The sequence below is a fragment of the Enoplosus armatus genome, chromosome 14, assembly GCF_043641665.1.
Source record: "Enoplosus armatus isolate fEnoArm2 chromosome 14, fEnoArm2.hap1, whole genome shotgun sequence".
NCBI lineage: Eukaryota > Metazoa > Chordata > Actinopteri > Centrarchiformes > Enoplosidae > Enoplosus > Enoplosus armatus.
The window spans coordinates 2,552,235-2,567,203 of record NC_092193.1 but is presented as its reverse complement, the minus strand read 5'-3'; the positions used below and the strand labels follow the sequence as shown (position 1 = coordinate 2,567,203).

General features: G+C 42.2%; 3 protein-coding genes across 3 annotated transcripts; all 3 read left to right on the top strand.

Moving 5' to 3' along the window:
* The first annotated feature begins 3,476 nt into the window (after positions 1–3,476).
* Positions 3,477–5,172, top strand: LOC139296152 (tripartite motif-containing protein 16-like). The gene has a single exon (XM_070918476.1). The coding sequence runs from the start codon at positions 3,502–3,504 to the stop codon at positions 5,170–5,172; it is 1,671 nt and encodes a 556-aa protein (XP_070774577.1). The 5' UTR covers positions 3,477–3,501.
* Positions 5,173–8,248: 3,076 nt separating this feature from the next.
* On the top strand, positions 8,249–9,940 carry LOC139296149 (tripartite motif-containing protein 16-like). The gene has a single exon (XM_070918474.1). It carries the CDS (start codon positions 8,264–8,266, stop codon positions 9,938–9,940), a length of 1,677 nt encoding a protein of 558 aa, XP_070774575.1. The 5' UTR covers positions 8,249–8,263.
* Positions 9,941–13,019: 3,079 nt separating this feature from the next.
* Positions 13,020–14,715, top strand: LOC139296094 (tripartite motif-containing protein 16-like). Its single transcript, XM_070918388.1, has one exon. The coding sequence runs from the start codon at positions 13,045–13,047 to the stop codon at positions 14,713–14,715; it is 1,671 nt and encodes a 556-aa protein (XP_070774489.1). The 5' UTR covers positions 13,020–13,044.
* Positions 14,716–14,969: the final 254 nt, after the last annotated feature.

Here is a 14,969-nt window from a genome sequence, read left to right as displayed (position 1 = left end):
TCAGAAGTCATTTCAGGGACAGTTTGTTAAATTCTGCCTTTTAACTCTTGAACTTATTTTGTCTCCTTGTTTGTTGCTGAGAGCCGATTGTGATGGCATTTCTTCACTGCACAGAGATCACCTGTCAATCAAACATTATGGGTGGTACTTTGCCATCTTCTCATTAGTTGTTCTGTAAATGTCTGAGTTTCTTTAGGTGGCGCTCCTTCCTGTGTCTGTTTAGCCATGGAGGCTATCACTGCTCATGATGATTTCTGTTGACCTCAACTGACGTTTCTCTGCAGGAAAATGTAAACTTCTCTGACTCTAAATGTGTGTTGAATATTTGTATTGATATATTTGTATGTTGTTGTTTCTCTTCCACTGCATGTGTCTCAAGAGAGAAAGCTCCAGACCTTCCTGTGTTGAAGATATTTTGTTCTCTTTTTGTAAATGTATAAAGAAATCTATAATTACGATTACATTCATTTGTTTGGCAGACCAAATGTTGTTGTTGTTGTTGTCCACAACTAAATGAGGGACTATGAGTTATTATAAAACTGTAATCATCATGATCATAATCAGTAAGGAGATCATTGATTATTTTCTTTTTCATAGTTGAGATTCTGGTCAAACAAACTGATTGTGTGGATGAAGTGAATCTGTACATGAAATCATTGGACAGACTTTACTGATGGGATGTGTGAACAAACTGAAGGTTTACATCATGAATAAACAAACATGAACAAAGTATTTTCTTCTTGTCTTCATTCCAGGGTATCATACAAAGCTGATGGAGAAAATGTGAAACTAACATGAGAGTTTAACTGAGGCAGTTTTCCTCCTGAAACACCACAAAGTACCGTGTTCATGTTCAGAGCAGAAGAGCGTTTGTCAGTCAGTCTCTGTCCTTTCAACTTTCCTCACTGAAACATCTTTGTCACAGAGAAACGAGCAGAGTTTTCTCACTTGTTGCTTGTTATAACCAACATTTTGTTTGTGCACTTAGTCAATAAAAAGGATTTATGACACAGATTTATCTGTGTCAGTCCTGACACACATAAGAGAACAGATATTGTGTCGTTGTGGACTTGAGGTCATTTCATTTATTGTTATGTTGATTTTCATGAAGATGAAACTTCAGAATGAGACTGTCATGTTGGTCCAGACGATCCTGGGTTGTAAAGTTTTCATCCAGACTTGAGTCAAACTTCAAGTGTCACATTTTGTCCAGGATGTAAACTGTCAATCCACAAAACAGCCTGCGGTGCTGAAGAAATGCATCTAAAGCAGTCGTGATTAGAGTTCCTGACAGCTGTGATTGGAACGAAAGACAACAAACAAAAAATGTACAATCAGACAACCTGCCCACCCTGCCGAGTGCAGCACAATTCAAACTCCGCACACCCAAACTACAAATAAAAAAAGTTAAAGAAAAATATTTCCAAAAGCACATTACGTTTATTTTGTATCCTACATCCAACTCCAGCATAAGCAACACCATCATCATCACCACCATAACCATCGAAACATCACCATCTTCATAACCATCACCATCATAACATCACCATCACCATCATCATCATCATCTTCATCATCACCATCATCATCATCACCACCATCATCATCACCACCATAACCATCGTAACATCACCATCTTCATAACCGTCATCATCATCACCATTATCACAATCATAACCATCACCATCACCATCATCATCATCATGACATCATCATCATCATCATCATCATAACATCACCATCATCATCATCATCAGCATAACATCATCATCATCACCACCATAACCATCGTAACATCAACATCTTCATAACCATCATCATCATCACCATTATCACAATCATAACCATCACCATCATAACATCACCATCATCATCATCATCATAACATCATCATCATCATCATCACCACCACCATAACCATCGTAACATCACCATCTTCATAACCATCATCGTCATCACCATTATCACAATCATAACCATCACCATCATAACATCATCATCATCATCATCATAATCATCATCATCATCACCATCATCACCACCATAATCAAATCATCATCATCATCATCACCACCATCATCATCATCATCATCATCACCACCATCACCACCATCATCATCATCATCATAACCGTCATCACCATCATCATCACCGTCATCATCATCATCATCATCATCATCATGATAATCACCACCACAAACAGGACAGTGCTGATGAAGGAGGAGCGTCTGCAGCGTCCTCTGTGAACAGGCTGCCATCTTGTGGCTCTTCACTCTCATCAGGACCAACTGAGGCTGAATTCATACGTTTTGAGAATCAAAAGTCATTTTAAAGATCTCTTCTTCCACCTGAAAGATTTTGTAGTCAAATATCATACAGCTCAAGATGGGAAAAAATACATTTATGATGTTTTGCAAACAAAAGCAGTTTAATTCAAATTACTTAACCCTTTCAACAGCTTCAAAAAGACACATTGCAAATGGTGGTGATAGAAAGATATTGAGATAAATATCAGAGAACATGGGAGTGCTCCAAACCACAGCTCAATGGGAAGATATCCTGAAATCTACAACACAGGAGTCCAACTGTGTGAGGTGTGAGATAATTCACCTGAAAATGTTACACAGAGCTTATCTAACACCATGTAGATAAAAGAAAAGGACGCAGACTGTGTCAGAGGTTGACACACTCATGCACATGTTATGGCTTTGTCCTGATGTGAAGAGGCTCTGGAAGGATGGAACTGATTACCCTGTCATCAATGTTAAATGTACAGATTCCCTCCTGTCAAGTCATAGTTTACTCTGAAAACAACACCAGGATGTAAAGAAACAGTGAACACAGTGCCTTATTTCATCTGCATTTCTGTCAGTAACACAGACAATCTTAATGAACTGTTATAGTCTGAATAACTGCCTCTAAGAATACATGGACTTATTACTCCAACAACTTATACTCAAAGTAAATTGTGGAAACATGGAAAGACAAACATGAGACGTAGTGAGACGGAGCTGCAGTGACGGACATTGAGAATATATGATTCGATTTAAGAAGAAGGATATGGAGAACATCATGTGGACAACTCAGTAATGTTGAAAACTGGGGAGCCATCTCCAAAGCCTCCGATTCAAAGAGGAGTTCACCTCCTAACAGCTGAAGTGACCAGTGTTTTAAATGGGAAATGGGCTCTATTGTAAACAAGTGTTAAACACACAGTATCTCTCTCAAACCGCTCATCTTCCTGGACTGAGTCAGAGCTTGATAAGCCCCCCCTCCTCTTCCTCCTCTCAAACACAGCGAGCTCCACTCTGTCCATATATTTCCCTGTTCCCTCCCCTTCAGATCTACAGTTTGAAGACGGGTGGAGCCAACATGGTGGTGAAGTGACGGAGCTGACGGGCCCCATTCACTGCAGAGACACATGCTGTTTAGATCAGAGCTCAAACTACTTTCACTTCTAAAAAGGTGAAACTCAGACAGTCGCTGCGACTGAGAGGTGAAATGGCGCAGAAAGGAGCTCAGCTGGACCGGGAAACCTTCTCTTGTTCGATGTGTCTGGATCTACTGAAGGATCCGGTGACTATTCCCTGTGGACACAGCTACTGCATGAGCTGTATTAAAACCCACTGGGATGAAGAGGACAAGAAGAAAACCCACAGCTGCCCTCAGTGTAGGCAGACCTTCACACCGAGGCCTGTCCTGGTGAAAAACACCACGTTAGCAGATTTAGTGGAGGAACTGAAGAAGACTGGACTCCAAGCTGCTCCTGCTGATCACGGCTATGCTGGACCTGAAGATGTGGCCTGTGATTTCTGCACTGGGAGAAAACTGAAAGCCCTCAAGTCCTGTCTGGTCTGTCTGGTCTCTTACTGTGAGAAACACCTTCAGCCTCATTATGATGTACCTCCATTCAAGAAACACAAGCTGGTGGAGCCCTCCGAGAAGCTCCAGGAGAACATCTGCCCTCGTCATGATGAGGTGATGAAGATGTTCTGCCGTACTGATCAGCAGTGTATCTGTTATCTCTGCTCTGTGGATGAACATAAAGGCCACGACACAGTCTCAGCTGCAGCAGAAAGAACTGAGAGGCAGAGAGAGCTCGAGGTGAGTCGACAAAACATCCAGCAGAGAATCCAGGACAGAGAGAAAGATGTGAAGCTGCTTCAACAGGAGGTGGAGGCTATCAATCGCTCTGCTGATAAAGCAGTGGAGGACAGCGAGCAGATCTTCACTGAGCTGATCCGTCTCATCCAGAAAAGAAGCTCTGATGTGAAGCAGCAGGTCAGATCCAAGCAGGAAACTGAAGTGAGTCGAGTCAAAGAGCTTCAGGAGAAGCTGCAGCAGGAGGTCACTGAGCTGAAGAGGAAAGACGCAGAGCTGAAGCAGCTCTCACACACAGATCACAACCACTTTCTACACAACTACCCCTCCCTGTCACGACTCAGTGAGTCTACAGACTCATCCAGCATCAATATCCGTCCTCTGAGATACTTTGAGGATGTGACAGCGGCTCTGTCAGAAGTCAGAGATCAACTACAGAAAGTTCTGAGAGAGAAGAGGACAAACATCTCACTGAGAGTGACTGAAGTGGATGTTTTACTGCCACAACCAGAGCCCAAGACCAGAGCTGAGTTCTTAAAATATTCACGTGAAATCACACTGGATCCAAACACAGCAAACACACAGTTGTTATTATCTGAGGGGAACAGAAAAGGAGCAGCAATGAGTCAATATCAGTCTTATTCTAGTCACCCAGACAGATTCACTGCATGGTTTCAGGTCCTGAGTAGAGAGAGTCTGACTGGACGTTGTTACTGGGAGGTGGAGTGGAACGGGACAGGAGTTAACATAGCAGTCGCATACAAGAGTATCAGCAGAGCAGGGAGGTCAGACGAATGTGTATTTGGATATAATGACAAATCTTGGGCGTTAAGATGTGCCAAAAACAGTTATAACTTTTTTTTCAACAGAGTCCAAACTCCCGTCTCAGGTCCTCGGTCCTCCAGAGTAGGAGTGTACCTGGATCACAGTGCAGGCATTCTGTCCTTCTACAGCATCTCTGAAACCATGACTCTCCTCCACAGAGACCAGATCACATTCACTCAGCCTCTCTATGCTGGACTTCGGTTTTCAGATGTTGGAGTCACTGCTGAGTTCTGTAAAGTCAAATAGTCAGAAGTCATTTCAGGGACAGTTTGTTAAATTCTGCCTTTTGACTCATGAACTTATTTTGTCTCCTTGTTTGTTGCTGAGAGCTGATTGTTGTGGCATTTCTTCACTGCACAGAGATCACCTGTCAATCAAACATTATGGGTGGTACTTTGCCATCTTCTCATTAGTTGTTCTGTAAATGTCTGAGTTTCTTTAGGTGGAGCTCCTTCCTGTGTCTGTTTAGCCATGGAGGCTATCACTGCTCATGATGATTTCTGTTGACCTGAACTGACATTTCTCTGCAGGAAAATGTGAACTTCTCTGAGCTCTAAATGTGTGTTGAATATTTATATTGATGTATTTGTATGTTGTTGTTTCTCTTCCACTGCATGAGTCTCAAGAGAGAAAGCTCCAGACCTTCCTGTGTCGAAGATATTTTGTTCTCTTTTTGTAAATGTATAAAGAAATCTATAATTACGATTACATTCATTTGTTTGGCAGACCAAATGTTGTTGTTGTTGTTGTTCACATATAAATGAGGGACTATGAGTTATTATAAAACTGTAATCATCATGATCATAATCAGTAAGGAGATCATTGATTATTTTCTTTTTCATAGCTGAGATTCTGGTCAAACAAACTGATTGTGTGGATGAAGTGAATCTGTACATGAAATCATTGGACAGACTTTACTGATGGGATGTGTGAACAAACTGAAGGTTTACATCATGAATAAACAAACATGAACAAAGTATTTTCTTCTGGTCTTCATTCCAGGGTATCATACAAAGCTGATGGAGAAAATGTGAAACTAACATGAGAGTTTAACTGAGGCAGTTTCCTCCTGAAACACCACAAAGTACCATGTTCATGTTCAGAGCAGAAGAGCGTTTGTCAGTCAGTCTCTGTCCTTTCAACTTTCCTCACTGAAACATCTTTGTCACAGAGAAACAAGCAGAGTTTTCTCACTTTTTGCTTGTTATAACCAACATTTTGTTTGTGCACTTAGTCAATAAAGAGGATTTATTACACAGATTTATCTGTGTCAGTCCTGACACACATAAGAGAACAGATATTGTGTCGTTGTGGACTTGAGGTCATTTCATTTATTGTTATGTTGATTTTCATGAAGATGAAGCTTCAGAATGAGACTGTCATGTTGGTCCAGACGATCCTGTGTCGTAATTTTTTTATCCAGACTTGAGTCAAACTTCTAGTGACTCATTTCGTCCAGGATGTAATCTGTCAATCCATAAAACAGCCTGCTGTGCTGAAGAAATCTAAAGCAGTTGTGATTAGAGTTCCTGACAGCTGTGATTGGAACGAAAGACAACAAACAAAAAATGTACAATCAGACAACCTGCCCACCCTGCCGAGTGCAGCACAATTCAAACTCCGCACACCCAAACTACAAATAAAAAAAGTTAAAGAAAAATATTTCCAAAAGCACAACATTACGTTTTTTTTATATCCTAAATCCAGCTCCAGCATAAGAAACACCATCATCATCACCACCATAACTATCATAACATCACCATCTTCATAACCGTCATCATCATCACCATTATCACAATCATAACCATCACCATCATAACATCACCATCACCATCATCATCATCATCATAACATCATCATCATCATCATCACCACCATAACCATCGTAACATCACCATCTTCATAACCATCATCATCATAACATCCCCATCATCATTATAACCATCATCACCATCATCATAACCGTCATCGTCATCATCATCATCGCCATCATCATCACCGTCATAACCATCATCATCATAACCATCACCATCATCATCATCACAATCATAACCATCACCATCATAACATCACCATCATCATCATAACCGTCATCACCATCATCATCATAACCATCTCAATCACCATCATCATCACCATCATCATAACCATCACCATCATAACATCACCATCATTATCACCATCATCATCATCATAATCATAACCATCACCATCTTCATCACCGTCATAACCATCATCATCATAACCATCACCATCACCATCATCATCGTCATCACCACCATCACCATCACCATGATCACCATCATAACCATCACTATCATCATCATCATCACCATCATCATCACTATCATCCTCACCATCATCATAACCGTCATCACCATCATCATCATCACCGTCATAACCATCATCATCATAACCATCACCATCACCATCATCACCATCACCATCATCATGACCGTCATCCTCATCATCACATCATCATCATCATCATCATCATCATCATAACATCACCATAATCATGATCACATCATCATCATCATCATCATCATCATCATCACCATAACCATCATAACATCACCATCATCACCACCATCATCACATCATCACCATCATCATCATCATCATCATAACCATCTCAATCACCATCATCATTACCATAATAACCATCATCCTCAACATCATCATGACCATCATAACATCACCATCATCACCACCATCATCACATCATCATCATTATCATCATCATCATCATCATCATCATCATCAACATCACCATCACCATCATCATCATCATCATAACATCATCATAACCATCATCATCATCATCATCATCACCACCACCACCAGGACAGTGCTGATGAAGGAGGAGCGTCTGTAGCGTCCTCTGTGAACACGCTGCCATCTTGTGGCTCTTCACTCTCCTCAGGACCAACTGAGGCTGAATTCATACGTTTTGAGAATCAAAAGTCATTTTAAAGATCTCTTCTTCCACCTGAAAGATTTTGTTGTCAAATATCGTACAGCTGAAGAGGGGAAAAAATACATTTATGATGTTTTGCAAACAAAAGCAGTTTAATTCAAATGACTTAACCCTTTCAACAGCCCTCCCTCCTCTTCCTCCTCTCAAACACAGCGAGCTCCACTCTGTCCATATATTTCCCTGTTCCCTCCCCTTCAGATCTACAGTTTGAAGACGGGTGGAGCCAACATGGTGGTGAAGTGAGGGAGCTGACTGGCCCCATTCACTGCAGAGACACATGCTGTTTAGATCAGAGCTCAAACTACTTTCACTTCTAAGAAGGTGAAACTCAGACAGTCGCTGCGACTGAGAGGTGAAATGGCGCAGAAAGGAGCTCAGCTGGACCGGGAAACCTTCTCTTGTTCGATGTGTCTGTATCTACTGAAGGATCCGGTGACTATTCCCTGTGGACACAGCTACTGCATGAGCTGTATTAAAACCCACTGGGATGAAGAGGACAAGAAGAAAACCCACAGCTGCCCTCAATGTAGGCAGACCTTCACACCGAGGCCTGTCCTGGTGAAAAACACCACATTAGCAGATTTAGTGGAGGAACTGAAGAAGACTGGACTCCAAGCTGCTCCTGCTGATCACTGCTATGCTGGACCTGAAGATGTGGCCTGTGATTTCTGCACTGGGAGAAAACTGAAGGCCCTCAAGTCCTGTCTGGTCTGTCTGGTCTCTTACTGTGAGGAACACCTTCAGCCTCATTATGATGTACCTCCATTCAAGAAACACAAGCTGGTGGAGCCCTCCGAGAAGCTCCAGGAGAACATCTGCTCTCGTCATGATGAGGTGATGAAGATGTTCTGCCGTACTGATCAGCAGTGTATCTGTTATCTCTGCTCTGTGGATGAACATAAAGGCCACGACACAGTCTCAGCTGCAGCAGAAAGGACTGAGAGGCAGAGAGAGCTCGAGGTGAGTCGACAAAACATCCAGCAGAGAATCCAGGACAGAGAGAAAGGTGTGAAGCTGCTTCAACAGGAGGTGGAGGCTATCAATTCCTCTGCTGATAAAGCAGTGGAGGACAGCGAGAAGATCTTCACTGAGCTGATCCGTCTCATCCAGAAAAGAAGCTCTGATGTGGAGCAGCAGGTCAGATCCAAGCAGGAAACTAAAGTGAGTCGAGTCAAAGAGCTTCAGGAGAAGCTGCAGCAGGAGATCACTGAGCTGAAGAGGAAAGACGCTGAGCTGAAGCAGCTCTCACACACAGAGGATCACAACCACTTTCTACACAACTACCCCTCCCTGTCACGACTCAGTGAGTCTACAGACTCATCCAGCATCAATATCCGTCCTCTGAGATACTTTGAGGATGTGACAGCGGCTCTGTCAGAAGTCAGAGATCAACTACAAGACGTTCTGAGAGAGACATGGACAAAGATCTCACTGAGAGTGACTGAAGTGGATGTTTTACTGCCACAACCAGAGCCCAAGACCAGAGATGAGTTCTTAAAATATTCACGTGAAATCACACTGGATCCAAACACAGCAAACACAAAGCTGTTATTATCTGAGGGGAACAGAAAAGCAACAGTAACGACTGAACAACAGTCTTATTCTAGTCACCCAGACAGATTCACTGCATGGTTTCAGGTCCTGAGTAGAGAGAGTCTGACTGGACGTTGTTACTGGGAGGTGAAGTGGAGCGGGACAGGATTTAACGTAGCAGTCGCATACAAGAGTATCAGAAGAGCAGGGAGGTCAGATGAATGTGTATTTGGACACAATGACAAATCTTGGGCGTTAGATTGTACCAAAAACAGTTATAACTTTTGGTTCAACAGAGTCCAAACTCCCGTCTCAGGTCCTCGGTCCTCCAGAGTAGGAGTGTACCTGGATCACAGTGCAGGTATTCTGTCCTTCTACAGCATCTCTGAAACCATGACTCTCCTCCACAGAGTCCAGACCACATTCACTCAGCCTCTCTATGCTGGACTTTGGTTTTACTCCTTTTCTGGAAACACTGCTAAGTTCTGTAAAGTCAAATAGTCAGAAGTCATTTCAGGGACAGTTTGTTAAATTCTGCATTTTAACTCTTGAACTTATCTTGTCTCCTTGTTTGTTGCTGAGAGCTGATTGTTGTGGCATTTCTTCACTGCACAAAGATCACCTGTCAATCAAACATTATGGATGGTACTTTGACATCTTCTCATTAGTTGTTCTGTAAATGTTTGAGTTTCTTTAGGTGGCGCTCCTTCCTGTGTCTGTTTAGCCATGGAGGCTATCACTGCTCGTGATGATTTCTGTTGACCTGAACTGACGTTTCTCTGCAGGAAAATGTGAACTTCTCTGACTCTAAATGTGTGTTGAATATTTATATTGATGTATTTGTATGTTGTTGTTTCTCTTCCACTGCATGTGTCTCAAGAGAGAAAGCTCCAGACCTTCCTGTGTAGAAGATATTTTGTTCTCTTTTTGTAAATGTATAAAGAAATCTATAATTACAATTACATTCATTTGTTTGGCAGACCAAATGTTGTCGTTGTTGTTGTTCACATATAAATGAGGGACTATGAGTTATTATAAAACTGTAATCATCATGATCATAATCAGTAAGGAGATCATTGATTATTTTCTTTTTCATAGCTGAGATTCTGGTCAAACAAACTGATTGTGTGGATGAAGTGAAACTGTACATGAAATCATTGGACAGACTTTACTGATGGGATGTGTCAACAAACTGAAGGTTTACATCATGAATAAACAAACATGAACAAAGTATTTTCTTCTGGTCTTCATTCCAGGGTATCATACAAAGCTGATGGAGAAAATGTGAAAGTAACATGAGAGTTTAACTGAGGCAGTTTTCCTCCTGAAACACCACAAAGTACTGTGTTCATGTTCAGAGCAGAAGAGCGTTTGTCAGTCAGTCTCTGTCCTTTCAACTTTCCTCACTGAAACATCTTTGTCACAGAGAAACAAGCAGAGTTTTCTCACTTATTACTTGTTATAACCAACATTTTGTTTGTGCACTTAGTCAATAAAGAGGATTTATTACACAGATTTATCTGTGTCAGTCCTGACACACATAAGAGAACAGATATTGTGTCGTTGTGGACTTGAGTTCATTTCATTTATTGTTATGTTGATTTTCATGAAGATGAAGCTTCAGAATGAGACTGTCATGTTGGTCCAGACGATCCTGGGTTGTAAAGTTTTCATTCAGACTTGAGTCAAACTTCTAGTGACTCATTTCGTCCAGGATGTAATCTGTCAATCCACAAAACAGCCTGCTGTGCTGAAGAAATGCATCTGAAACAGTCATGATTAGAGTTCCTGACAGCTGTGATTGGAACGAAAGACAACAAACAAAAAATGTACAATCAGACAACCTGCCCACCCTGCCGAGTGCAGCACAATTCAAACTCCGCACACCCAAACGACAAATAAAAAAAGTTAAAGAAAAATATTTCCAAAGGCACAACATTACGTTTTTTTTATATCCTACATCATCATCACCACCATTATCACAATCATAACCATCACCATCATAACATCACCATCACCATCATCATCATCATCATAACATCATCATCATCATCATCACCACCACCATAACCATCGTAACATCACCATCTTCATAACCATCATCGTCATCACCATTATCACAATCATAACCATCACCATCATAACATCATCATCACCATCATCATCATCACCATCATCACCACCATCATCAAATCATCATCATCATCATCATCACCACCATCATCATCATCACCACCATCACCACCATCATCATCATCATCACCGTCATCACCATCATCATCATCATCATCCTCACCACCACCACCAGGACAGTGCTGATGAAGGAGGAGCGTCTGCAGCGTCCTCTGTGAACACGCTGCCATCTTGTGGCTCTTCATTCTCATCAGGACCAACTGAGGCTGAATTCATACGTTTTGAGAATCAAAAGTCATTTTGAAGATCTCTTCTTCCACCTGAAAGATTTTGTTGTCAAATATCATACAGCTCAAGATGGGAAAAAATACATTTATGATGTTTTGCAAACAAAAGCAGTTTAATTCAAATTACTTAACCCTTTCAACAGCTTCAAAAAGACACATTGCAAATGGTGGTGATAGAAAGATATTGAGATAAATATCAGAGAACATGGGAGTGCTCCAAACCACAGCTCAATGGGAAGATATCCTGAAATCTACAACACAGGAGTCCAACTGTGTGAGGTGTGAGATAATTCACCTGAAAATGTTACACAGAGCTTATCTAACACCATGTAGATTAAAGAAAAGGACGCAGACTGTGTCAGAGGTTGACACACTCATGCACATGTTATGGCTTTGTCCTGATGTGAAGAGGCTCTGGAAGGATGGAACTGATTACCCTGTCATCAATGTTAAATGTACAGATTCCCTCCTGTCAAATCATAGTTTACTCTGACAACAACACCAGGATGTAAAGAAACAGTGAACACAGTGCCTTATTTCATCTGCATTTCTGTCAGTAACACAGACAATCTTAATGAACTTTTATAGTCTGAATAACTGCCTCAAAGAATACATGGACTTATTACTCCCACAACTTTGGACAAAGTAAATTGTGGAAACATGGAAAGACAAACATGAGCAGTAGTGAGACGGAGCTGCAGTGACGGACATTTAGAATATATGATTCGATTTAAGAAGAAGGATATGGAGAACATCATGTGGACAACTCAGTAATGTTGAAAACTGGGGAGCCATCTCCAAAGGCTCCGATTCAAAGAGGAGTTCACCTCCTAACAGCTGAAGTGACCAGTGTTTTAAATGGGAAATGGGCTCTATTGTAAACAAGTGTTAAACACACAGTATCTCTCTCAAACCGCTCCTCTTCCTGGACTGAGTCAGAGTTTGATAAGCCCTCCCTCCTCTTCCTCCTCTCAAACACAGCGAGCTCCACTCTGTCCACATATTTCCCTGTTCCCTCCCCTTCAGATCTACAGTTTGAAGACGGGTGGAGCCAACATGGTGGTGAAGTGACGGAGCTGACAGGCCCCATTCACTGCAGAGACACATGCTGTTTAGATCAGAGCTCAAACTACTTTCACTTCTAAGAAGGTGAAACTCAGACAGTCGCTGCGACTGAGAGGTGAAATGGCGCAGAAAGGAGCTCAGCTGGACCGGGAAACCTTCTCTTGTTCGATGTGTCTGGATCTACTGAAGGATCCGGTGACTATTCCCTGTGGACACAGCTACTGCATGAGCTGTATTAAAAGCTTCTGGGATGAAGAGGACGAGAAGAAAACCCACAGTTGCCCTCAGTGTAGGCAGACCTTCACACCGAGGCCTGTCCTGGTGAAAAACAACACGTTAGCAGATTTAGTGGAGGAACTGAAGAAGACTGGACTCCAAGCTGCTCTTGCTGATCACAGCTATGCTAGACCTGAAGATGTGGCCTGTGATTTCTGCACTGGGAGAAAACTGAAAGCCCTCAAGTCCTGTCTGGTCTGTCTGGTCTCTTACTGTGAGGAACACCTTCAGCCTCATTATGATGTACCTCCATTCAAGAAACACAAGCTGGTGGAGCCCTCCGAGAAGCTCCAGGAGAACATCTGCTCTCGTCATGATGAGGTGATGAAGATGTTCTGCCGTACTGATCAGCAGTGTATCTGTTATCTCTGCTCTGTGGATGAACATAAAGGCCACGACACAGTCTCAGCTGCAGCAGAAAGGACTGAGATGCAGAGAGAGCTCGAGGTGAGTCGACAAAACATCCAGCAGAGAATCCAGGACAGAGAGAAAGATGTGAAGCTGCTTCCACAGGAGGTGGAGGCTATCAATTGCTCTGCTGATAAAGCAGTGGAGGACAGCGAGAAGACCTTCACTGAGCTGATCCGTCTCATCCAGAAAAGAAGCTCTGATGTGGAGCAGCAGGTCAGATCCAAGCAGGAAACTGAAGTGAGTCGAGTCAAAGAGCTTCAGGAGAAGCTGCAGCAGGAGGTCACTGAGCTGAAGAGGAAAGACGCTGAGCTGAAGCAGCTCTCACACACAGATCACAACCACTTTCTACACAACTACCCCTCCCTGTCACGACTCAGAGAGTCTACAGACTCATCCAGCATCAATATCCATCCTCTGAGATACTTTGAGGATGTGACAGCAGCTCTGTCAGAAGTCAGAGATCAACTACAAGACGTTCTGAGAGAGACATGGACAAACATCTCACTGAGAGTGACTGAAGTGGATGTTTTACTGCCACAACCAGAGCCCAAGACCAGAGCTGAGTTCTTAAAATATTCACTTGAAATCACACTGGATCCAAACACAGCAAACACAAAGCTGTTATTATCTGAGGGGAACAGAAAAGGAACAGCAATGAGTCAACATCAGTCTTACTCTAGTCACCCAGACAGATTCACTGCATGGTTTCAGGTCCTGAGTAGAGAGAGTCTGACTGGACGTTGTTACTGGGAGGTGGAGTGGAGCGGGACAGGAGTTAACGTAGCAGTCGCATACAAGAATATCAGCAGAGCAGCGAGCTGGAATCATTGTAGATTTGGATACAATGACAAATCTTGGGCGTTATATTGTCACATAAACAGTTATAACTTTTGGTACAACAATGTCCAAACTCCCATCTCAGGTCCTCCGTCCTCCAGAGTAGGAGTGTACCTGGATCACCGTGCAGGTATTCTGTCCTTCTACAGCATCTCTGAAACCATGACTCTCCTCAACAGAGTCCAGACCACATTCACTCAGCCTCTCTATGCTGGACTTCAGTTTTATCACATTAATGACGCTGCTGAGTTCTGTAAAGTCAAATAGTCAGAAGTCATTTCAGGGACAGTTTGTTAAATTATGTGTTTTAACTCGAACTTATTTTGTCTCCTTGTTTGTTGCTGAGAGCTGATTGTTGTGGCATTTCTTCACTGCACAGAGATCACCTGTCAATCAAACATTATGGGTGGTACTTTGCCATCTTCTCATTAGTTGTTCTGTAAATATCTGAGTTTCTGTAGGTGGCGCTCCTTCCTGTGTCTGTTTAGCCATGGAGGCTATCACTGCTCATGATGATTTCT

Bases quoted from the DNA above. Each gene is read 5' to 3' on its own strand.
- LOC139296149 (XM_070918474.1), top strand. From the start codon at position 8,264: ATGGCGCAGAAAGGAGCTCAGCTGGACCGGGAAACCTTCTCTTGTTCG.
- LOC139296152 (XM_070918476.1), top strand. From the start codon at position 3,502: ATGGCGCAGAAAGGAGCTCAGCTGGACCGGGAAACCTTCTCTTGTTCG.
- LOC139296094 (XM_070918388.1), top strand. From the start codon at position 13,045: ATGGCGCAGAAAGGAGCTCAGCTGGACCGGGAAACCTTCTCTTGTTCG.